This window comes from Aotus nancymaae, unplaced genomic scaffold (genome assembly GCF_030222135.1).
Source record: "Aotus nancymaae isolate 86718 unplaced genomic scaffold, 86718_ANA_hifiasm-v0.15.2.pri h1tg000028l, whole genome shotgun sequence".
Lineage (NCBI taxonomy): Eukaryota > Metazoa > Chordata > Mammalia > Primates > Aotidae > Aotus > Aotus nancymaae.
Window position 1 is genome coordinate 35,789,137 of NW_026988441.1, and position 25,847 is coordinate 35,814,983.

Here is a 25,847-nt window from a genome sequence, read left to right on the forward strand (position 1 = left end):
GTGTCTTTATAATAGAATGATTTATAATCCTTTGGGTATATACCCATTAATGGGATTGCTGGGTCAAATGGAATTTCTATTTCTAGGTCCTTGAGGAAGCGCCACACTGTCTTCCACAATGGTTAAACTAATTTACACTCCCACCAACAGTGTAAAAGTGTTCCTATTTCTTCACATCCTCTCCAGCATCTGTTGTCTCCAGATTTTTTAATGATCGCCATTCTAACTGGTGTGAGGTGGTGTCTCAATGTGGCTTTGATTTGTATTTCTCTAATAATCAGTGATGATGAGCATTTTTTCATGTTTCTTGGCCTCATATATGTCTTTTTTTGAAAAGTGTCTGTTCATATCCTTCCCCACTTTTGGATGGGTTTGTTTGTTTTCTTGTAAATCTGTTTTACTTCTTTGTAGATTCTGGATATTAGCCCTTTGTCAGATGGGTAGATTGCAAAAATTTTTTCCCATACTGTTGGTTGCTGGTTCACTCTAATGATTATTTCTTTTGCTGTGTAGAAGCTGTGGAATTTAGTTAGGTCCCATTTGTCTGTTTTGGATTTTGTTGCCAATGCTTTTGGCGTTTTAGTCATGAAGTCCTTGCCTATGCCTGTGTCCTGAATGGTTTTGCCTAGGTTTTCTTCTCGGGTGTATATGGTGTTAGGTCTTATGTTTAAGTCTTTAATCCATCTGGAGTTAATTTTAGTGTAAGGTATCAGGAAGGGGTCCAGTTTCTGCTTTCTGCACACTGCCAGCCAGTTTTCCCAACACCATTTATTAAACAGGGAATCCTTTCCTATTGCTTGTTTTTGTCAGGTTTGTCAAAGATCAGATGGTTGTAGATAAGTGGTATTGTCTCCGAGGCCTCTGTTCTGTTCCATTGGTCTATATCTCTGTTTTGGTACCAGTACGATGCTATTTTGATTACTGTAGCTTTCTAGTATAGTTTGAAATCAGGTAGTGTGATGCCTCTGGCTTTGTTCTTTTTGCTTAGGATTGTCTTGGCTCTGTGGGCTCTCTTTTGGTTCCATATGAAGTTTAAGGTGGTTTTTTCCAGTTCTGTGAAGAAGGTCATTGGTGGCTTGATGGGGATAGCATTGAATCTGTAAATTACTTTGGGCAGTATGGCCATTTTCATGATAGTGATTCTTCCTAACCATGAGCATGGAATGTTTCTCCATTTGTTTGTGTCCTCTCTTAATTTCCTTTGAGCAGTGGTTTGTAGTTCTCCTTAAAGAGGTCCTTTACATCCTTTGTTAGTTGTATTCCTAGGTATTTTATTCTCTTTGTAGCAATTGTGAATGAGACTATGCTCATGATTTGCTCTGTTTGTCTGTTATTGGTGTATAGAAATGCTTGTGATTTCTGCACATTGATTTTGTATCCTGAGACTTTGCTGAAGTTGCTTATCAGTTTAAGGAGATTTTGGGCTGAGATGATAGGGTCTTTTAAATATACAATCATATTGTCTGCAAATAGAGACAGTTTGACTTCCTCTTTTCCTAATTGAATACCCTTTATTTTTTTTTCTTGCCTTATTTCTCTGGCTAGAACTTCCAGTACTATATTGAATAGGAGTGGTGACAGAGGGCATCCTTATCTAGTGCCAGATTTCAAAGGGAATGCTTCCAGTTTTTGCCCATTCAGTATGATATTGGCTGTAGGTTTGTCGTAAATAATTTTTATTATTTTGAGATATATTCTTTCCATACCTAGTTTATTGAGAGTTTTTAGCATAAAGGACTGTTGAATTTTGTCAAAGGCCTTCTCTGCATTTATTGAGATAATCGTGGTTTTTGTCTTTGGTTCTGTTCATGTAGTGGATTACTTTTATAGACTTGAGTATGTTGAACCAGCCTTGCATCCCCGGAATGAAGCCTACTTGATCGTGATGGATAAGCTTTTTGATGTGCTGTTGCAATCTGTTTGCCAGTATTTTATTGAAGATTTTTGCATCTGTGTTCATCATGGATATTGGCCTGAAGTTTTCTTTTTTTGTTGAGTCTCTGCTAGGTTTTAGTATCAGGATGATGTTGGTCTCATAAAATGATTTGGGAAGGATTCCCTCTTTTTGGATTGTTTGGAATAGTTTCAGAAGGAATGGTACCAGCTCCTCTTTGTATGTCTGGTAGAATTCAGCTGTGAACCTGTCTAGACCTGGACTTTTTTTGGTTGGTAGGCTATTAATTGCTGCCTCAACTTCAGCCCTTGTTATTGGTCTGTTCAAGGTTTCAGCTTCTTCCTGGTTTAGGCTTGGGAGGGTGCAAGTGTCCAGGAATTTATTCATTTCTTCCAGGTTTACTAGTTTATGTGTATAGAGTTGTTTGTAGTAATCTCTGATTGTAGTTTGTATTTCTGTGGCGTCAGCGGTGATATCCCCTTTATTGTTTTTTATTTCATCTATTTGATTCTTCTCCCTTTTCTTTTTTATTAATCTGGCTAATGGTCTATTTTGTTGATCTTTAAAAAAAAAAAAAAACTCCTGGATTTATTGATTTTTTTGAAGGATTTTTTTGTGTCTCTGTCTCCTTCAGTTCTGCTCTGATCTTAGTTATTTCTTGTCTTCTGCTAGGTTTTGAGTTTTTTCGGTCTTGCTCCTCTAGCTCTTTCAATTTTGACAATAGGGTGTCAATTTTAGATCTTCCTTCGCTTCTCTGGTGGGCATTTATTGCTATAAATTTCCTTCTAGACACTGCTTTAAATGTGTCCTAGAGATTCTGGTATGTTGTGTCTTCATTCTCGTTGGTTTCTAAGAACATCTTTATTTCTGCCTTCATTTCATTGTTTATCCAGTCGACATTCGAATTCCAGGAGCCAGTTGTTCAGTTTCCATGAAGTGGTGCGGTTCTGAGTTAGTTTTTTAATTCTGAGTTCTAATTTGATTGCACTGTGGTCTGAGAGACTGTTAGGATTTCCGTTCTTTTGCATTTGCTGAGAAGTGATTTACTTCCAATTATGTGATCAGTTTTAGAGTAGGTGCCATGCAGTGCTGAGAAAAATATTTATTTTGTGGGTTTAGGGTGGAGATTTCTGTAGATGTCTATTAGGTCCACTTGGTCCAGATCTGAGTTCAAGTCCTGGATATCCCTGTTAATTTTCTGTTTTGTTGATCTGTCTAATATTTTTTTTTTTTTTTTTTTTTTTTTTTTTTGCAACAGATGAAAGGAGATAAAAATGTCAAGGAAATATTGACTTGAACTTTATAAATATTGGTTTTGAGTGGCGATGATAAAGCAGATAAAAGAAAGGAGCTGAAGTATGACTGAAGCAATCAGATTTCTCCAAGCTTGATTTTCAAATGGTGCATTCTATGGATATAATTATAAATGGCAAGATTCTTTAGCATTTGGAGTTAATTAAATTTTTTTTTTTTTTTTTTTTTTAAAGAGAGAGAGAGAATAGGAAGAAGAAAAAAGGAAGAGAAAGAGAGAGAGAGAATGGGGAGGAGGGAGAAGGAAAAGAAAGAGGGAGAGAGAATGGGAGTATTGCTTTCTTGCCCAGGCTAGAATGCAATTTAGTAATGGGTATTGAAAACCTCTTTTATACTGATAATTATACTTAATGATGTAATCAGGAAGGAGTAAGGGAAGAAGATAACAAACAAACAGCCAACCAATATTTAATTTAAACCTATGAAATGCTATGCGATTACTGAGGAGTGATTTACTTCCAATTATATAGTCACCTTTGGAATAGGTGTGAGGTGGTAATGTATGTTTTGTGTATTTGAAGTGGAGAGTACTATAAATATTTATTAAGTTTACTTGTTCCAGGTCTGAGTTCAAGTTCTGAATATCCTTGTTAATTTTCTATCTCGTTGATCTATAGAATCGTTAGCTCTTCTTGTTGCATTGATCCTTTTGCCATTATGTAATGTCATTCCTCGCCTCTTTTGATCTTTGTTGCTTTAAAGTCTACTTTATCAGAGGTGAGAATTGCATCTGCTGCTTTTTGTTTATTAGTTTATTTTTACTCTCTGTTCAATTGGTAAATCTTCCTCCTTCTCTCTGAGTCTTTGTGTATTGTTGCATGTAAGATGGGCCTGGATGCAGCATACCGATGGGTTTTGGCTTTTTATCCAATTAAAATATATATAAGTTTAATACCAGCATTTGATGCTAGCTGGCTGTTTTGCCCATTAGTTGATGTGAATTTTTTATTGTGTTAAAGTTCTTTGCTTTTTGATATATTTTTGGAAAGGCTGATATTGGTTGTTCCTTTATATGTATAGTGCTTCTTTCAGAAGCTCTTGTAAAGCAGGCCTGGTGGTGGTGAACTCTCTAAGTACTTGTTTGTTCGCAAAAGATTTAATTTTTCCTTCGCACATAAAGCTTAGTTTGGCTGGATAGGAAATTCTGGGTTGAAAGTTCTTTTCTTTAAGGATGTTAAATATTGGTCCCCACTCTTTTCTGGCTTGTAGGGTTTCTGCTGAGAGATCTGCTGTAAGTCTGATAGGTTTCCCTTTATGGGTAACCTGAACTTTCTCTCTAGCTGCCCTTAGTATTTTCTCCTTCATTTCAACCCTAATAAATCTGGCAATTATGTGCCTTGGGGTTGGTCTTCTTGAAGAATATCTTTGTGGTGTTCTCTGTATTACCTGGAGTTGAATATTACCCTGCCTTGCCAGGTTGGGAAAATTTTCCTGAATGATATCCTGAAGAGTATTTTCCAACTTGGATTCATTCTCTTCATCACATTCAGGTACACCTATCAAACATAAATTAGGTCTTTTCACATAGTCCCATATTTCCTGGAGACTTTGCTCATTCCTTTTCATCCTTTTTTCTGCATTTTTGTCTTCTCGTTTCATTTCACTGAGCTGGTCCTCGACTTCTGATATCCTTCCTTCCGCTTGATCAATTCGACTGTTTAAACTTGTGCATGCTTCGCGAAGTTCTCGTGTTGTGTTTTTCAGCTCCATCAATTTACTTATATTCTTCTCTAAATTGTCCATTCTCATTAACATTTCGTTAAACCTTTTTTCAAGGTTCTTAGTTTCTTTGCATTGGGTTAGAATAAGTTCTTTTAATTCACAGAAGTTTCTTATCACCCACGTTTGGAAACCTGCTTCTGTTATTGGAATACCGGTGTAATCTATTAAGCCTTGTTCCGTTACTGATGAGGAATTGCAATCCCCTGTAGAGGGAGAGGCATTCTGATTTTGAGTATTCTCTACCTTTTTACGCTGGTTTCTTCCCTTCATTATATATTTGTCCGTCTGTCGTCTTTATAATTACCGACTTTCTAACTGGGTCTCTGACGTCCAACTTGTTGATTCCCTGCGCCGAAATCTGAGCAATCCACTGAGCCGGCCAAAAGAGCGGTGTTAAGATTGATGGTGCTTTTCTGCCCGGGAATCTCCGGACTCTGCACCAAGAACTGGCGTGCTAAGGCACCAGCAAAACCGCCACGCCGGCCACAAGAGTCGCCCTGGCGACCCGTGGAGCTCCTCCACTAGGAATCTCGTGGTCCGTGAGCAACTAATATTCGTCTGAAAGTGTGGCGTCCTCTCGTTCCTTGCGCTTTCACTGGGAGGTACGTGCCCGAGCTGCTAATCATCAGCCATCTTGGATCTCTCTCCTCTGATCTGTCTAATATTGACAGTAGAGTGTTAAAGTCTCCCACTATTGTTGTGTGGGAGTCTAAGTCTCTTTGTAGGTCGTTAGAAACTTGCTTTATGTACCTGGGTGCTCCTGTATTGGGTGCATATATATTTAGGATCGTTAGTTCTTCTTAATACATTGATCCTTTTACCATTATGTAATGCCCTTCTTTGTCTCTTTTGATCTTTGTTGGTTTAAAGTCCATTTTATCAGAGATTAAGATTGCAACTCCTGATTTTTTTTGCTCTCCACTTGCTTGATAAATCTTCCTCCATCGCTTTATTTTTAGCTTATGTGTGTCCTTGCACATGAGACGGGTTTCCTGAATACAGCACATCAGTGGGTTTTGACTTTTTATCCAATTGGCCAGTCTGTGTCTTTTGATTGGGGCATTTAGTCCATTTACATTTAAGATTAATATTGTTATGTGTGAATTTGATCCTGCCATTTTGATGCTAGCTGGATATTTTGCCTGTTAGTTGACACATTTTCTTCATTGTGTCAATGGTCTTTAACATTTGGTACATTTTTGGAGTGGCTGGTACTGGTTGTTCCTTTCCTTGTTTAGTGCTTCTTTCAGGAGCGCTTAGAAGGCCTGGTGGTGATGAAATCTCTCAGCAACTGCTTGTCCATAAAGGGTTTTCTTTCTCTTTCACTTATGAAGCTTAGTTTTTGGCCAGATATTAAATTCTGGGTTGAAAGTTCTTTTCTTTAAGGATGTTGAATATTGACCCCCACTCTATTCTGGCTTGTAGGGTTTCTGCGGAGTGATCCGCTGTGAGTCTGATGGGCTTCCCTTTGTGGATAACTTGACCTTTCTTTCTTGCTGCCCTTAGCATTTTTTTCCTTCATTTCAACCCTAGTGAATCTGACGATTATGTGCCTCGGGGTTGCTCTTCTTGAGGAATATCTTTGTGGTGTTCTCTGTATTTCCTGGACTTCAATGTTGGCCTGCCTTGCTAGTTTGAGGAAGTTCTCCTGGATAATAGCCTGAAGAGTGTTTTTCAGCTTGGATACATTCTCTCCGTCACATTCAGGTACACCTATCAAACGTAGATTAGGTCTTTTCACATAATCCCATATTTCTTGGAGGCTTTGTTAATTTCTTTTCACTCTTTTTTCTTTATTCTTACCTTCTCATTTTATTTCGTTGAGTTGATCTTCAATCTCTGATATTCTTTCTTCTGCTTGGTCGATTCAGCTATTGAAACTTGTGTATGCTTCGTGAAGTTCTCGTACTGTGTTTTTCAGCTCCATCAAATCGTTCATATTCTTCTCTAAGTTGTTTATTCTAGTTAGAATCTCATCTAACCTTTTTTCTAGGTTCTTAGTTTCTTTGCATTGGGTTAGCACATGTTCTTTTAGCTCTGAGAAGTTTGTTATTACCCACCTTCTGAAACCTGTTTCTGTCAATTCATCAGATTCATTCTCCATCCATCTTTGATCCCTAGCTGGTGAGGAGTTGTGATCCCTTGGAGGAGGAGAGGTGTTCTGGTTTTTGGTGTTTTCTTCCTTTTTGCACTGGTTTCCTCCCATCTTAGTGGCTTTATCTGCCTGTGGTCTTAGTAGTTGGTGACTTTCGGATGGGGTCTCTGAGTGGACGTCCTTTGTGTTGATGTTGAAGCTATTTCTTTCTTCATAGTTTTCCTTCTAACAGTCAGGCCCCTCTGTTGCAGGACCTCTGGAGGTCCACCCCAGACCCCACTCACCTGGGGATCACCTGTGGGGGCTGCAGAACAGCAAGGGTTGCCGCCAGTTCTTCCTCTGCTATCCTCGTCCCAGAAGGGTACCTGCCAGATGTCGGCCTGAGCTCTCCTTTATGAGGTGTCTCTTTGGGTATACGGGGGTTGGAGAGTTGCTTGAGGAGACAGTCTGTCTCTTATAGGAGCTCAAGTGCTGTGCTGGGAGCTCTGTTGTTCTGTGCAGAGCTGCTGGGCAGGTACCTTTGTAAGTCTGCTGCAGCTGAACTCATAAGTGCCTCTTTTCCCAGGTGCTCTGTCCTAGAAAGGTCGGCTTTATTTATAAGTTCCTGTGGTGCTGCTGCCTTTTTTCAGAGATGCCCTGCCCTGCACAGAATAATCTAGTCACAGTCTACCAGCAGAGGTTTTGCTGAGCTGCCACAGGCTCTGCCCAGCTGCTGTGTGAACTGTCTTGGTAGTGACGGACTGCATCAGTAGTGGGGGACGCCCTTCCCACCACTGAACTGGACCATCCTGGGTCCAGCTGTGCTTGCTGCAAAACTCTCAATCCAGAGCATTTCAGATTGCTTGTTTTGTGGGGATGGTACCCGCCTAGTCAGATCACCTGGCTCCCTGTCTCAGCCCCCTCCCTTTCAGTTGAATGGGTGGCTCTGTCTCCAAGGTGTTCCAGGTGCCAGTCGAAACGGCCGCCCAGACTTGTGTGAGTTTCTGTGCGCCGACCCGGCACCGGCTGAAACCGCTGCACTTCAGCCTGGGAATCTCCTGGTCTGTGGCTAGTGAAAACTTGTTTGGAAATGCGGTGAGCACTCACCCTCTGCGCTGTTCTTGCTGGGAACTGCACTCTGGAGCTGTTCCTGTTTGGCCGTGTTGGCTCCTCCCCCAGTCCTCATAGTCATACCAGTAGGTATGAAGTGCTGTCTTGTTGTTGTTTTGATTTGTGTTTTTCTAATGACAAATGACATGGAGCATCTTTTCATGTACTTGTTGGCTAATTTTCTTTGGGAAAATATCTATTCAGGTCCTTTGCCTGTTTGTTGTTGTTGTTATTTGTTTCTTGTTTTGACGGAGTCTCTTTCTGTCGCCTAGGCTGGAGTGCAGTGGCGTGACCTTGGCTCACTGCAACTTCTGCCTCCCAGATTCAAGCAGTTCCCATGCCTCAACCTCCCAAGTAGCTGGAATTACAGGCATGCACTACCATGCCTGGCTAACTTTTTATATATATATATATTTTTTTTATAGAGACAGGGTTTTGCTGTGTTGGCCAGGCTGGTCTCAAACTCCTGGCCTCAAGTGATCTGCCTGCCTCAGCCTCCCAAAGTGCTGGGATTACAGATGTGAGCCACAACTCCCAGCCTTCTGCCCATATTTTATTTGGGTTGTTTCTTTTTGTTGTTGGATTGTGAAAGTTTATTTTATGTTCTGGATACCAAATCCTTATTCAAAATACAACACATAAATAATTTCTCTATTCTGTGGGTATCTTGTCATTTTCTTGATGGGGGGCTTGGATTCACAAAAGTTATAATTTTAACCAGGCACAGTGGCTCGGCTGTAATCCCAACACTTTGGGAGGCCAAGATGAGCATATTACCTGAGGTCAGGAGTTCAAGACCAACTTGACCAACTTAGTGAAGCCCCATCTCTACTAAAAATGCAAAAGTTAGCCAGGCACAGTGGTAGGTGCCTGTAATCTCCGATACTTGCAAGGTTGAGGCAGGAGAATCACTTGAACTTGGGAGGCGGAGGTTGCAATGAACTGAGATGCACTGTATTACAGCCTGAGAAACAGAGCGAGACTCCATCTCAAAAAAACAAAAAAGGTTTAATTGTGAAGAAGTCTGTTGTATGTAGTTTTTCTTTCTTGCTTGTGTTTTTGGTGTGATACCTAAGAAACTATTGCCAAAGTCAAGGTCATGAAGATTTACCCCTATGTTTTCTTCCAAGAATTTTCTAGTTTTAACTCTTACAGTTAGCTCTTTCATCTATCTTGAGTGAATTTTGCATATGATGTGGAGAAAGGGTCAACTTTATTCTTTTGCATTTGTATATCCAGTTATCTCACCACCTTTGTCGAAGATACGGTTCTTTCCCTGTCAAATGAGCTTTGCACCCTTATTGGAAAGTGTGTGGCCATACACACTGGAGTTTATTTACGTACTCTCAATTCCGTTGGTCTATATATCTTGAACTCCTGACCTCAAGTGATCCAGCTGCCTTGGCCTCCCAAAGTGCTGGGATCACAGGCGTGAGCCACCACTCCTGGCTCCATTGGTCTGTATATCTATCCTTGGGTATGTACCACCCTGTCTTGATGACTGTTACGTTGTAGTACGTTTTAATAATAGTAAGTGTAAATCTTCCTACTTTGTTCTTCTTTTTCAGTACTTGTCTGTTCAAGATCCCTTGTAGTGTCACAAATTTTCAGATCAGTTTGTGTGTTTCTGAAAGAAAAGAAAGCTATCAGAATTTTGATAATGATTCTTTGACCTCTGTAGATCATTTTGGGTAGTATTGTCACCTTAACAATATTAAGGCTTCAGATACATAAGCTTCTGTTACTCATATTTATCTCATTCTGTTGTGGTTAGGGAAGATACTTTATATGAATTCATTGTTTTTAAATTTAGTGAGACTTTCCTTATAGCCTAACATATGATCTGTCCCGGAGAATGTTCCATGTGCATTTGAGATGAATATGCGTTCTCTTGTTGGGTGATGTGTTCTTTCTGTATCTGCTAGGTCTGGTTAGTTTATAGTATTGTTTAAGCCCTCTGTTTCCTTTTTAGTCTTCTAATATGTTGTTCTATCCATTATTGAAAGTGGAGTATTGAAGTCTCAAACTCTTACTATAAAACTCTCTATATCTTTCTTCAATTATGCCAGTTTTTACTTGATTTGTTTTGGAGTTCTTTTTAGGCACCTATATGTTTATAACTGTTATATTTTCTCCATGAATTGATGCTTTATAAATCTATAATGTCTTTCTCTGTGTTTTATAACAATTTTTCTTGTATGAAATATCTTTTTCCATTTATTCATTATCAACCATATTTGTGTCTTTGAATGAAAAGCAAGTCTCATATAGATAGTATGTACAGATTCTCTGCAACTTTGATGGGGTTATGTTCCAGTAAAGCCATTGTAAGTTTAAAATGCCATAAGAAAAAATGCAAAACAATGAAAAAAGAAAAAAAAAAGTCAAAAATGCATTTAATTCACCTAACCTACTGAACATAATAGCTTAGCCTAGCCTAAACATGCTCAGAACCACTTGCCGACAGTTGGAAAAAGTCATCTAACAGTGTATTTTATAATAAAGTGTTGAATATCTCAACGGTTATAAATTATATATTGGATATTGTGCTGAAAGTGAAAAACAGAATGGTTATAGGGTACTTGAAGTGTAGTTTCTACTGAAAGCATATGACCTTTGCACCATCGAAAAGTTAAAAACCCATACCATTGTAAACTGGGGACCATCTGTAATTGGGTTATTTTTTAAATCCGTTCTGCCAAAATCCACCTTTTAATGTGTAATTACTGACAAGGAAGGAGATACTTCTGCCTATTTACTGTTTGCTAAATACCTATTTGCTTTTTTCTATGTGCCATATCATTTTTGTTCCTCAGTTGTTTCACTGTTGTTTCCTTTAGTGTTAGATATTTTCTAGTGTACCATTTTGATTCGCTTCTCATTTCTTTGTATTCTTTTTAGTTGTTTTCTTAGTGGTTGGCCTGGGAATTCTAATAAGCATTTTAATTTATAACAATCTAGTTTAATAGCAACTTAGTTTCAATAGTATATAAAAACTTTGTTTCATTATAGGTGTTTAATTTAGTAATTTTGTCACAAAGTACATCTGTATGCATTGTGTGCCCATTAATGTACATGTATAATCGTGTATGGTTTTGTCTTTAAACTATGTAGTAATAAAAGAGAAGTTACAAACCAAAAACACAGTGTCAGTGACTTTGATATTTACCTCTGTATTTACCTTTACCACTGTTCTTCACTTCTTTCTCTGGATTCAAGTTACTGTCCATTATCTTTTCATTTTGTCATGAGGTCACCCTTTATCATTTTTTGTAGGGTAGATGTAATAGTGACAAACACTCAGTCTTTGTTCATGGGAAGGTCTTCATTTCTTTATTTTTGAAGGGGAGTCTTGCCAGATGCAGAATTCTTGGTTGCCATTTTTTCTCAGCACTTTGAATATACCACCCCAGTGCTTAGTGGTCTCCATTGTTTCTGATGAGAAATTGTCTGTTAATCTTACCAAGGATCCTGTGTACATGATAAGTCACCTCCCTCTTGCTGTTTTTAGGATGCTGCCTTTGTCTTTCAACAGTCTGATTAATATGTGTTTGATGCCAGTTGCAATGACTCCTACCTATAAGCCCAACACTTTGGGAGGCTGAGGCAAGAGGACCCCTTGAGGCCAGGAGTGTGAGACCAGCCTAGGCAACTTAGACAGACCCTGTCTCTACAAAAAAATTTAAAAATTAGCCAGATGTGGTGGTGCACACCTGTGGTCCCAGCTTCTTGGGAGGCTGAGGTGGACGGATTGCTTGAACCCAGGAGATCAAGGCTGCAGTGAGCCATGATCATGCCACTGTACTCCAGCCTAGGTGACACAGTAAGAAGACCCTGTCTCAAAGAGAGAGAGAGTGTGTGTGTGTGGGTGTGTGTGTGTGTCTGTGTGTTTCAGTATGAATCTATTTTTTCAAGTTTATTCTACTTGAGTTTGTTGAGCTTCTTGGATTTGTACATTTGTGCCTTTCTTCAAATTTTGAGAGGTTTTTAGCCATTATTTCTTCCACCTTCTCACCCCTTTCTCTACATCTCTCTCTTCTCTGCATCATATATATGTTGATATGTGTGATAACATCCCACAGGTCTCAGACTCTGTTCATCTTTTTTAAAGTTTTCTCTCTCTCTTTCTCTCGTTGATAAAGGTTCTCACTTACTCTGTCACCTAGGTTTGAGTGCAGCGGACTGATCATGGCTTACTACTGCCTTGACCTCTTGGGCTCAAGTGATCCACATCACCCTCCCAAATAGGGAGGCAAGGCTACAAACATGCATCGCCATGCCCAGCTAACTTTAATTTTTTCTGTAGAGTCGGGGTCTCACTATGCTGCCCAGGCTGGTCTTGAACTCCCAGACACAAGCAATTCTCCCGCCTCATCCCCACAAAGTGCTGGTATTATAGGCATGAGCCACCACACCAGATCTCTCTCTTTTTTCTGCTCCTCAGACTGGATAATATCAATTGTCCTATCTTCATGGACACCAATTTTGTCTTCTGCCTGCTCAAATCTGTGCTGAATGTTTCATTTCAGATACTGTACTTTTCAACTCAGGTTTTTATTTGCCTTCCTGAAGTTTCTATCTCTTTACATTTTCCATTTTCGTATTTTTTTTGATATGCCATAGTCATACCTGTTTTGCTGTTTCTCATTTGATGAGAATTTGTACTCATGGTTTCCTTTAGTTCTTTTTTTTTTTTTTTGGCGTAGTTTCATTCTTTTCACCCAGGCTGGAGTGCAGTGCTGTGATCCCAGCCCATCATAACCTCCACCTCCCAGGTTCAAGTGATTTTCCTGCCTCAGCCTCCCGAGTAGCTGGGATTACAGGCATGCACCACCCCCCCCAGCTAATTTTGTGTATTTAGTAGAGATGGGGTTTCTCCATATTGGTCAGGCTAGTCTTGAACTCCTGACCTCAGGTGATCCACCTGCCTCAGCCTCTCAGAGTGCTGGGATTACAGGCATGAGCCACCATGCCTGGCCTCCTTTAGTTCTTTATACATATTTCTTGTACATCTTTTAGCAGATTTAAAATAGTTGATTTGTTTTATTTGTATAGTTAAGTCCAGTGTTTGAACTTCTGAAGGGACAGTTTCTACCAGCTTCATTCTTCTTGTAATGGGCCCAACATTTGTTTCTTTGCCTCCCTCATAATTATTTTGTTGAAACTAGGCATTTGGAATACTATAAAATAACAATTTGGAAATCAGACTTTTCCCCATCTCCAGAGTTTGTTTTGCTTCTTGTAGTTAGTATTGTATCTGTAGAACATACAACAGTTCTTTTTTTTTTTTTTTTTTTAAATGGAGTCTTGCTCTGTCACCCAGGCTGGAGTGCAGTGGTGCAATCTTGGCTCACTGCAACCTCTGCCTCCCAGGTTCAAGCAATTCTCCTGCCTCAGCCTCTGGAGTAGCTGGGATTACAGATGCACACCACCACACCTGGCTAATTTTTGTATTTTTAGTAGAGACAGAGTTTCACTATGTTGGCCAGGATAGTCTCAATCTCTTGACCTCATGAACCACCTGCCTCGGCCTCCCAAAGTGCTGGGAGTACAAGTGTGAGCCACTGTGCCCAGCCACATACAACAGTTCTAAAGTTAGTTCTGAAATAGAGCTATTGTATATTCTAAAGTTCAAGAATATTGTATATTATAAACTACTGTTAGAATATACAATAGTTCTATTTCAGAACTAACTTTGTAATGTCTGTATTTGTCACATGTGGCCACTGAAGTCTCTTCTGATAGCTTAATGGTCATATAGTGATTTTAAGGCCTGGAACAAAAAGGAAAAAAACTTCCAGTCTCTTTACATGAGCTCTACATGTACATAGGGACATGCCATTAATACTTAGGTAGGCAGTTAACTCTGCCTTGACCTTCATTTCTGCCATGTGCGGAGTCTGAAGGTCAGCAAAAGGTAAGGGTTTCATGCCTTCTGAGGTATTTTCTGAATATGCTCCCAACCCTGGGTATGTGCTTGGAATTATAGGTTCCTGAGAATTTGAGGAAGACTTTTCAAAGTCCTACTCCCCAAACATCTTTTTCCCCATTTTTCCTTCCAGGCTTTTTGTTTAGTCTTCGGTTTGCTTCTACTGTTTTCTCTTGCCTCAGGCAGTACTGACTAATACATTTGCCTTTACATATGTCAGCCACATGTGGTCAGGGTAACCAGCTACGTACTCGAAGTATTAGATAAATCAAGGCAAGCCTTTGAGCCAGTCCTTCAGGGAACCACCAGACAGGTCAGAAAAAGCAACCACAGAGTAAGTTCTGTTCTGCTGCCTCCAAGTACTAGGAATGCAGGCTGTCATCTTCAAGGTTTTAGACAAAGCAGGGGAAAGAGGATGGGACTAGAGTCCATTTAAAGTATCATAAAGTGCTCTTACCCAGATTCAGCTGGGTTTTCTGATAAAGCATTCTCCTGATTGCTATGGACTTTCGATAAATTTCCAGAGTTCCAATAAAGTGGACTCTGACAGCTTTTGCCAGTTTATTCACTGTTTTTGTGACAGATGAACTTTTGGAATTCCATACTCCACCACTGTCACTGTCATCCCTTATCCCAAGTCTTTCTTAAGCACCTCCGTGTTCTTAGGTCTGTGCTGGGGCTTGAGAGTGCAGTGATGAATGAGACAGATGTGGTCCCACCCGCATGGGCTGTCTCTCATTCCTGCCTTATGAACTGAAGATCTCTTTCTTGCCCTGACTTTATATTCTTCATGGTTAAAAGTTTTGGGGTCACTCAAGTGTGCATTTGAACTTAGATGTAGCCTTCTAGGGCTATTTATGCCCTATTACCTTGAATATTGAGTTGAATATGTTTGCATTTTTGTTCCCTGTGAGAGTTACCGTGTGCATTAGAATTAAGGCATCATTTATTTCACTGCTCCTAAAGTCACAGTTTCTCATCTTCAGAAATGTTGGCTTTTGTTTCATGGAGTTGGTTGTCCCCAGCACAGTTCCCTGTATCATGTGTATTTTTTCCATAAATAGGTTGTCATGTTAATAAACCCAGACTGATATCCCAGTTGGAACAAGACAAGAAGGTAATGACAGAGGAAAGAGGAATTCTACCAAGCACCTGTCCAGGTGAGCACCAGGTGGATGTGAGCCCTTGTGAGGAATAGCTCTGGCCAGTGGCTTGGTGGTTGACAGTATTACATTAGTTAATGTCAATCAGGGAACTCCGTAAAATGCCCTTTTCCTGACAAAGATGCACGAGAACATTTGGTATGAGCGCCCTCGTGTACTTTCTTTTCTGACTCTCTCTTTGTCATCTCATACTTCACTTCAGGCTCAGGGAAGAAACAAACATGCAACTCTTTTTAAAATTTCAGTCAAGTTCCTTCCCACTTTGCAATCCTGATCGCTTCTCTTTTTGTCAATCTGTGACCAGTCTCAATTTGTCTAGAATCTTTGTTTAAAATGAATACTTCAACTTTTCATAACCAAATCCTCTTTGTTGCAAACGTCCTCAAACACTCTGATCCCTTAGAGTCTGCCCTTTCTCATGTGTAAGGGCAGACTCTAAGGGATCAGGGTGTTTGAGGACGTTTGCAACAAAGAAGACTTTGGAAAGTCTTCCTCATATTCTCAGGAACCTATAATTTCCATTTCTTTCCTCCATCAACCTAAATTTCTTTTCCATTTGTTTCAGATTTGGAGACTCTACTTAAAGCCAAATGGTTAACCCCTAAGAAGCATGTTTTCAAAAAAGAACAGTCTAAACGTGTAAAAACAGTAAGACTAATATGGGTGATTTCTGGTTTTCTACAGTAGGAGAATGCCCTAAGTTTAGAAAGGGTGCAAAATAACCAGGAGAGGCATTAAAGGAAAGTGTCATTTATAATTGAGAATGCCATGTCCCTGGAGAGACACCGTGAAAATTGTGACTTTTTAGAGAAATGAGTTAGCTCCAAACTTACTTCTTTACTGAGAGTTCCCACAAGTAAATATTTCCTATCTGTGGCTCAGATATTGACTGCTGGAAATGAAACTTCATCCAGAAGTTATCAGAAAATGTTTTGTGAATCTGATAAGGGCTTGTGGCAAAGCATCTATCTTTTTTAACTTTCTTAGAGCTGAAACTGGGCAGAAACCATATACAACCACTTAAAGTGCCAAAATACCAATTATAATAATGTAATAGAATTCCTGGGAGATAAAATTCCTATGAGAACATTAAGTATTTCCTATATTATAAATTATAGTTATCATTCGTCTCTTAATTCTCAGGAAAGAAGTCATCGTGGAGTGAAGCTCAATGAATGCAATCAGTGTTTTAAAGTCTTCAGCACAAAATCTAACCTAACTCAGCACAAGAGAATACATACTGGAGAAAAACCCTATGACTGTAATCAATGTGGAAAGTCCTTCAGCAGTAGATCTTACCTAACTATTCATAAGAGAATCCATAATGGGGAGAAGCCATATGAATGCAATCACTGTGGGAAAGCATTTAGTGATCCCTCATCCCTTAGACTGCATGTGAGAATTCACACTGGAGAAAAACCCTATGAATGTAACCAGTGTTTTCACGTCTTCCGCACTAGTTGTAACCTCAAAAGCCACAAGAGAATTCACACAGGGGAGAACCACCATGAATGTAATCAGTGTGGAAAAGCTTTCAGCACAAGGTCCTCCCTCACTGGGCACAATAGCATTCATACAGGAGAGAAACCTTATGAATGTCATGACTGTGGAAAAACCTTCAGGAAGAGCTCCTATCTGACACAGCACTTAAGAACTCATACCGGAGAAAAGCCCTATGAATGTAATGAGTGTGGGAAATCTTTCAGCAGTAGCTTTTCTCTTACTGTGCACAAGAGGATACATACTGGAGAGAAACCCTATGAGTGCAATGACTGTGGAAAAGCCTTTAATAATCTCTCAGCTGTGAAGAAGCACTTAAGAACTCACACTGGAGAAAAACCCTATGAATGTAATCATTGTGGGAAATCCTTCACTAGTAACTCCTACCTTTCTGTGCACAAGAGAATACATAATAGGTGGATATGAATTACTGCAGGAACTTCTGGGGGAAAGCACTCATTGATCTTTCATCCTTACGATATCCTTAAATAACATACTGGATGTATGTTATTTGTTACAGTGTAACAAATGATCCCCCAAAACTTTGTGGCTTCAAACACCAAACATTTATTATCTCACAATTTGTACAGGTCAGGAATTCAAGAACAGCTTATCTGTAGTTGCACTGCAGGATCTTTCATGCGCTTAGTTGCAGTCAAGATGTCAGCCAAAGCTGTGGTCATCTAACATCTTTACTGATGAACAGTCCACTTCCAAGGTGACTCATTCACATGCCTAGAAAGTTGGTGTTGGTTGTTGTCAGGGGACCTTCAGTCATTAACATGTAGGCCTCTCCACGTTGGCCTCTTTACAAGACTGAATTCCTTTGTGATTTGGCAATAAGTTCTCCCCAGGGTTAGTGATCCAAGAGAGGACCAGTACAGTGGCCAAAATGGCTTTTATGACCTATCCTCGGGAGGACTGTTAAGCTCTCACTTATTTCCTATTGTATCAGTCTCACAACACACCAATCTTGCTATGATATGGGAGACTACAGAAGGTATGAATACCAGGAAACAGATCACTCAGAAACATCTGGGAAACTTGCCATGGAATTAATGAAGAAAAGCCCTTAGCACATCACCCTTTTAATCTAATCAATATGAAATAGCATTCAGTGACTCCCATTAATTCACTCTGAAGAGAGAAACCTTTTGAGTACAGTCTGCATGGTAAAGCTCTCAGCTCGAACTCTTACCCTGATGGGCCCAGAAGATGATGTACTGAGAGAATCCTGAAGAATGGAATAGCTGTAGGAAAGCCTTCCATGATATCACCAGGGATTCATGTGACAGCTCACACTAAGGGAGAAAGTCTGCAAATGTGTCATCAGAATGCAGAAGCCTTCAGGGACAGTCATCCCGTAAGACACATTGGAAATCACACATGGAACAACACTCAAATGTGGAATACCCTACAGCAAAAGTGTTCACATTACTGAGCAAAATACAGTGTGGTCTTCTTCAGTGACCATGGGAAATCCTTGAATGTTCTCTCAGTTTTTAAGGGACTTGAAAATTAATTCTGGAGAGAATGCCCTATTGAACATCAACATTGGAGAGCTTTCCGTTTTTCCACATTTGTTAGGAAACTTGTGAGTGTTCACACTGTAGAGAAACTTGCAAATATGAAGAATAAGAGAAAGCCTTCAGTGATGCCTCTGTGTTAGGGAAAATATGGAACTTCTCCCTGGATGCAAAACCTATGAGTATATTAATATTGGAAAATTTTTCAGTGATTCTTCTCTTTCTTGTATATGAGAGAACTTATATGGAGAAACCCCTAGGAATGTAATCAGTGTTAGGATGCCTCAGCCTGAACTCTCCACTGAGTGACTACAGTTTTTACTGGGGACAAAAACTGTAATAACTGTTTTAAGTTATTTTCTCTCTATCCTAGTACAGCAAATACTGTTGGCTTCTCTCTTGGTGTCAATTCTGTTCTGTGTATTTGCTTAAAGAAAGTAACATTTTGAAGTTTATCAGTGTCTCATCTATAGATTGGACCTCCAGCTCATTAATTTTTTAGTCTTCCCCCCCACCCAGGGAAAATTAATTGGAATTTTTTTTTTAATATAAACATTTATGTATAGCTGTTCCCTAAAATAAACATTAACTTATATTTCATAATTATAATGCAATATATTTATTATCATTTGCTTATTAAGGACATCAACACATTGCATATTCAAAAAGTTATTTCCAAATACCTTCTAAGTGATTTGGTTTATCATAATGGAAATTAGTATTTGTAATACACATTTTTCTAATGGCATTTTTGTCAGAGTACATGAGCTTTATAATACTGATTATTTACTCTCTATCCTGGTATGGCAAATACTGTTGGCTTCTTTCTCAGTGTCCATTCTCTTCTGTTTATTTGCCTTAAGAAAGAAACATGTTGTTCAAGTTGTCTGTGAACAGTATCGAAAGTTCTCAATCTTACAGTTTTTTTCCTGAAGCCTAGGCAGGTTTTTTTTTCTCACTCCCCTGGCAATGAGAAGTAAGTAGAAGTCACTGTGGGGAACATTGTCTGGCTTGTTCTCCTCGCTTAGTTTCCATTCATCTCACCCATTCTGTCTCTTGGAAAGTGGCCTCAAGGTCTAGCGTTTAAAGAGCTTCTTTTTTGACCATCATGACAGAAACCAATGTGCAGCCAATAATTATAATGCTCTGGGCTCTCCAAGAGCCTCCAAATGGCTGCATCTGCTCTGGACTCTACCCTTCTTATGTAACTAAAAGAAACCCCTAACTGATTGAAGCCAACATGATCTGTTGTTTGTTTTTGAGGTGGTGTTCTGCTGAATTCCAGCAGAATGCAGAATCTAACTGGTAAACCTATAAAGTGGTCAAGTGTTATCCATGTTGTTTCTTTGAAAACAATGTATATTCTCTAGTATTTGGATATAGGGTATATGCACATGAATGCAATGTAGTTGTATTTCCAAGTACAGTACATACATTCAGATTTATTTTCCTAACCTTATTTAGTGATAGAGGTGTAGTAAACTCTCCCATTATGTTTATGTATTAACATACTGTAATTTTGTCATTTTTAATTTATATATTTTGATGTTATGTAACTAGATGCATACAGGATTAGGTATTTTCTTCTGTATTGTTTCTTTATATGTGAGGATGGTATTTTTACATAGCAAAGTATTGTAATGCATTAATGACACATGGCCAAACATTTATTTATTATTTAAAGACAGAGTTTTGCTCTTGTCACCCAGGCTGGAGTACAATGGTGTGATCTCGGCTCACTGCAACCTTTGCCTCCCAGGTTCAAGCTATTCTTCTGCCTCAGCCTCCCCAGTAGCTAGGATTACAGCCACCACACCTGGCTAATTTTTTTGTATTTGTAGTAGAGACAGGGTTTCACCATGTTGGCCAGGCTGGTCTCAAACTCCTGATGGTCAAACATTTATATAGCACTTCCCATAAATAAGGCCCCCTTCTAAATGCCATATAAATGTTAACTGAGTATGCATTATAAACAAGTATGTAATGTTATCCCCAGTTTACAAATGAGAAAACTGGTATGTTACGCTTAAGTCACTAGTCTGCATTCACTGACTAGTAAATGGTAGAGCCAAGATCTGAACCCAGACAGGCCATGCACTTTACCACTACCCTATTTATGTGTATGTGTGTGTGTGTGTGTGTGTGTATGTATACACATACACATGCATACATACATACACTATAGCCACTATAACTGCTTGCCATAACAACACTTGTTCTTTAGAGGAAGATAACATAATTGAGAGCCTCTACAAAGTATTGACAACATGCAACAGACAGTAAAAGATGACTAGACATGCAAAGAAGCAGGAAAATGTCCTCATTTATGAATATATAAATCAATAGAAGCAGAACCAGAGACAATTTGGGTATTGGAGTTAACAGACAAAGACATTAAAATAACTGTGAATAATATGTTAAGGGAAATGTAGGAAACATGGACACACCATAGAAAATGGGAGGCAAACTGCAAATCTACCAAACAACCAAAGAAAAAGGCCACATTGCTTTCAAAGTAGCATCAATAAGACTAATGATAACTTTTCACAAGAAACTGGAAGCAAGAAGACAATGAATGCCATCTGACCTATAAAGGGTTGAATGGGTTGGGGGGGGGGGGGACTGTCAATCAAAAGTTCTATAACCTAAGAAAATATCTTCAAAACTCAAGACAACATTTTCCAATGGGAGGGATTTTTTTAAGCTAAGAGAATTTAACAGCATAACTGCATTTCAAGAAACACTAAGATTTCTTCAAGCTACAGACATAATTCCAGGAATTAAGATCAATAGGAAACATAAGATGTAAGTAAATATAAGTGAATATTGACTGTACAAAGCAATCCTGCATAGTTTTACAACTTTTTTTTTTCTTTTTTTTTTTTTGTTTCCCAGGTTGGAGTGCAGTAGCACGATCTGGGCTCACTGCAACCTCCATCTCCTGGGTTCAAGCAATTCTCCTGCCTCAGCCTCCTGAGTAGCTGGGATTACAGGTACGCAGCACCACGCCTGGCTAAATTTTGTATTTTTAGTAGAGATGGGGTTTCACCATGTTGGCCAGGCTGGTCTCAAACTCTTGACCTTAGGTAATCCACCCGCCTCAGCCTCCCAAAGTGCTGGGATTACAGGCATGAGACAACGACCCATCCAGTTTAACAACTTTTATGTACATCTAAACTTTCCAAATAAAATGCTTCTAAAGACACATTGAACTGATCTCCCCAAACTAAAGGTGGTAGGAAGCCTTGCAAGAGATTCCCCCAACACACACAAACACACAAAACCAGTGTTTATGGAAGGCCCAACAAGTGTCTGTATCCAGCAATAGAGCTGACAGAAGTCTTAGTAAGGGGTCATCAGGCCCCTCCAAAACTAGAGGCAACAGGACCTCAGTTAGCAAGTGTTGTCCCCAAACACAAAATACATTGTTTGAGAAAGCAAGACATCCATCCTCCCAAAACTAGAACTGACAGGAATTTCAGTAAGCACTTCCAGTTATCTCCAATACTTGAAATGACAGCAGTCCCATAAGTGACTTCCTCAGCTGCCCCTCAGTACTAAAGAATGAGGAGCCTGAACCCAGTGACCCTCCCCATCTATACCAATAATAAGGAAGGCACAGAAAGTGACTCTATTAATCCCCTCAACACTAGAGAAAATAGGTTGAAAGAGACCCTTCCAGACCCACTGAGCAGGGATAAGTGGAGCCACACCAAATAATGCCCAATCTTCTCCCCAAACTAAGACAATGGGACCTCCATCCAGTTACACTTCCCTGTCTCCCAAATACTTAAAAAATAGGAGTCAAAAGTAGTGATCCTGCAGGTTTCTGAAAAACAGGAGCTTGAACCTCAGGCCTCTTAGTTACACCCCGCAACATAGTGAGGATTCCATCAGACGAGAGCTTCCCCAAGTGATCCCCCATATTCCTCTAACATTAAGGAAACCCAAAAAGGCAACTTTCAATCCCCTACATACTGAAGAAAGCTCTGGCTTCCACAACACTCTCAACACAAACCCTAGCTTGCCTCACTTGTCTCCCCAAGAGCAGACACGAATATCCCCAGCAATGACACCACAGTCTTCCCCAGAAGAATCACCAGAATCTCAACAGACAACCAGATGGGTGCTGTGGCTCACATCTGTAATCCCAGCACTTTGGGAGGCTGAGGCGGGCACGTCACGAGGTCAAGAGATCGAGACAATCCTGGCCAACATGGTGAAACCCCATCTCTACTAAAAATATAAAAATTAGGTCAACAGATCGAGACCATCCTGGTCAACATGGTGAAACCCCGTCCCTACTAAAAATACAAAAAATTGGCTGGGCGTGGTGGCACGTGCCTGTAATCCCAGCTACTCAGGAGGCTGAGGCAGGAGAATTGCCTGAACCCAGGAGGTGGAGGTTGCAGTGAGCCGAGATCACGCCATTGCACTCCAGCCTGGGTAACAAGAGCGAAACTCCGTCTCAAAAAAAAAAAAAAAATACAAAAATACAAAAATTAGCTGGGTATGGTGGCAGGCACCTGTAACCCCAGCTACTCAGGAGGCTGAGACAGGAGAACCGGCTTGAACACAGGAGGCGGAGGTTGCAGTGAGCTGAGATCATGCCACTGCACTCCAGCCTGACAACAGAGTGACTCCGTCTCATTAAAAAAAAAAAAAAAAAAAAAAAAAAAAAAAAAAAAAAAAAAAAGACACCCCAACAGGTTCTACCTCTCATTCAATTATCCCAAAATAAGAGTTGATAGAAGCATCAGGAAGCAACACCCTCAACATAAATGAGGAGAGCCGACAGTGTGAGTCCCTCAAGTCTTCCCTAACATGAGATGACAGCCCTTCAAACAGCCCCCTTTATTCTAAACAAGAAAGAAGCTGAGCTCCAGCAGGCAACTCTTCAGCCTGCTCTTACAGTGCAAATGTCTGTCCTCAAGTGATAGCAGATAGCCGGGGAGGTAGAGGTTGCAGTGAGCCAAGATTGCGCCATGGCACTCCAGCCTGGGCAACAGAGTGAGACTCTGTCTCAAAAAAAAGTTATGGAATCACCAGACGACCCAGACATTCCACTCCTTGGTGTATACCCAAAAGAAGTGTGCTCAAACAAATCATTGCTCATCACGTTCACAGAAGCCTACCTCTACAGCCAAAGGTGGAAAAACCCCAAGTGTCCACTAATGGACTTATGCATAAACAGAATGCAATATATCAACATAATGGAATATTATTGGGTAATAAAAAGGAATGAAGGACTGGGTATGGTGGCTTGAGCCTGTAATCCCAGCACTTTGGGAAGCCAAGCCAAGAGGATTATTTGAGGCCAGGAGTTTGAAACCAGACTGGTCAACATAGTGAGACTTCATCTCTACAAAAAAAAAAAAAAAAAAAAAAAAAAAAAATGCCAGGTGTGGTGGCTTGCACCTGTAATCCCTACATATTAAATAAGGCCAAGGCAAGAGGACTCTGAGGCCAGGAGTTTGAAACCAGCCTGGTCAACATAGTGAGACTTAATCTCTACAACAACAACAACAAAATGCCTGGTGTGGTGACGTCGACCCATCTGCTTGAGATGCTGAGGCAGGAGAATTGCTTGAACCTGGGAGGCAGAGGTTGCAGTGAGCTGAGATTAAAACACTGCATTCCAGCCTGGGTGATAGAGTGAGACCCTGTCTCCAAAAAAAAAAAAAAAAAAAGATATCTGCTACCATGTAGATGAACCTTGAAAACATACTAAATGAAAGAAGGCTGACACAGTAGGTAGCATGTGGTATCAACTCATTTATACAAAATATCTAGAATAGTTAAATACATAGAAAGAGAAATCAGATTATTGATGGCCAGGTGTCTTGGTTCACACCTCCCAGCACTTTGGGAGACAGAGATGGGTGGATCATCTGAGGTCAGGGGTTCGAGACCAGCCTGGGCAACATGGTGAAACCTTGTCTATCCTAAGAATAAAAAATACAAAAATTAGTTGGGCATGGTAGTGCATGCCTGTACTCCTAGCTACTCAGGAATCTCAAAAGAATCACTTGAACTGAGAGGCAGAGGCTACAGTGAGCCAACATCGAGCCATTGCACTCCAGCCTAGGTGACAGAGCAAGACTGTCAAGAAAGAAGGAAGAAAGGAAGAGAAGGAAGGGAGGGAGGATGGGAGGGAGGGAAAGAGAGAAAAAGAAGGAGAGAAAAGAAAGAAAAAGAAAAGAGAAAGAAAAAGCAAGCAGATTGATGGCTGCATGATCTTGGAGGTGGGTGGAGATGGGAATTGGGGTTGATTACTTAATGAGTAAGGAGTCTGATTTTGGGATGGCAAAAATGACTGAACTAGAGAGAAGTGACAGGTTTATCACTTCATGAATGTACCAAATGCCGCTGATTTGTTCACTTTAAAATAGTTAATTTTGGCCGGGTGCAGTGGCTCACACCTGTAATCCCAGCACTTTGGGAGGCTGAGGCGGATGGATCACCTGAGGTCAGGAGTTTGAGACCAGTCTGGCCAACATGGCAAAACCCCGTCTATAATAAAAGTACAAAAAATTAGCCAGTGTGATGGCCGCACACCCGTAATCCCAGCTACTCAGGAGGCTGAGGCAGAAGAATCACTTGAACTAGGGAGGCGGAGGTTGCAGTGAGCCGAGATGGCGCCACTGCACTCCAGCCTGGGAGATAAGAGCAAGACTCCACTCAAAAAAAAAAAAAAAGCTAATTTTTTGTTATGTCAATTCTACCTCAATACAAAAAATTATTCTCAAGTATGATATTAGAAAACTTAGAGTAAAAGCAATAACACAAAGCAATAAATTGATGGAAGAACATTTGCTTTTAGAACGAGTTCTGTCCTGAAAACCTAGTGTGTGATTAAGATAGAATTTCAAAACAGTTCAACAATCATGATTTAATAAGAGGCTTGTGGACAATAGATTATACATGTGTAAAAGAATTTTGCTCAACTAACTTTTGAATTTAGGAAAACTAAATATATTAAAAATACTAACATTATCAAGCTAATATGTAAACATTATAAAGCTAACAAAACTCTAAGGAAGTGAAAAGAAAACAGAAACTAAACCCTGTGCAACTTAGATATTTAATCAAAATATGTACATTTACAGTGTCTATCAGGTGATCAATAAAATACAGAAATTAATTCAAAATACAGAAGGAGCTGAAACAACTCAACAGGACAAAATCTTTAATTTTTTTTCTGAGACAGAGTCTGTTGCCCAGACTGGAGTGCAGTGGCACAATCTATGCTTACCGCAACTTCCACCTCCCAGGTTCAGGCAATTCTCCTGCCTTAGCCTCCCAAGTAGCTGGTACTACAGGCGCCGACCACCACGCCCAGCTAATTTGTGTATTTTTAGTAGAGACAGTTTCAAAATGTTGGCCAGGCTTGTCTTGAACTCCTGACCTCAGGTAAACTGCCCGCCTCAGTCCCCCAGAGTGCTGGGATCACAGGTGTAAGACACTTCACTTGGCCCAATAAGACAAAGTCTAATAATCTGATTTTAAAAATGGGCAAAGGTCCGAATAGACTTTTTTTTTTATTGAGACAGTCTCACTCTGTCACCCAGGTTGGAGTGCAACGGAACGATCTCAACTCACTGCAACGTCCACCTCC

At 40.0% G+C, this 25,847-nt stretch overlaps 1 protein-coding gene across 2 annotated transcripts in view; it reads left to right on the forward strand.

Moving 5' to 3' along the window:
• The window catches only part of ZNF558 (zinc finger protein 558), a 36,963-nt gene extending 14,052 nt beyond the window's left edge, over nt 1–22,911 (forward strand). For both annotated transcript variants that reach the window (XM_064381936.1, XM_064381937.1), the window contains exons 7-10: nt 15,105–15,200; nt 15,769–15,851; nt 16,347–21,124; nt 22,629–22,911. In XM_064381936.1, the coding sequence (XP_064238006.1) occupies nt 15,105–15,200; nt 15,769–15,851; nt 16,347–17,129 (962 nt within the window). In that variant the 3' untranslated portion in view covers nt 17,130–21,124; nt 22,629–22,911. The remainder of the gene's footprint in view (nt 1–15,104; nt 15,201–15,768; nt 15,852–16,346; nt 21,125–22,628) is intronic.
• Nucleotides 22,912–25,847: the final 2,936 nt, after the last annotated feature.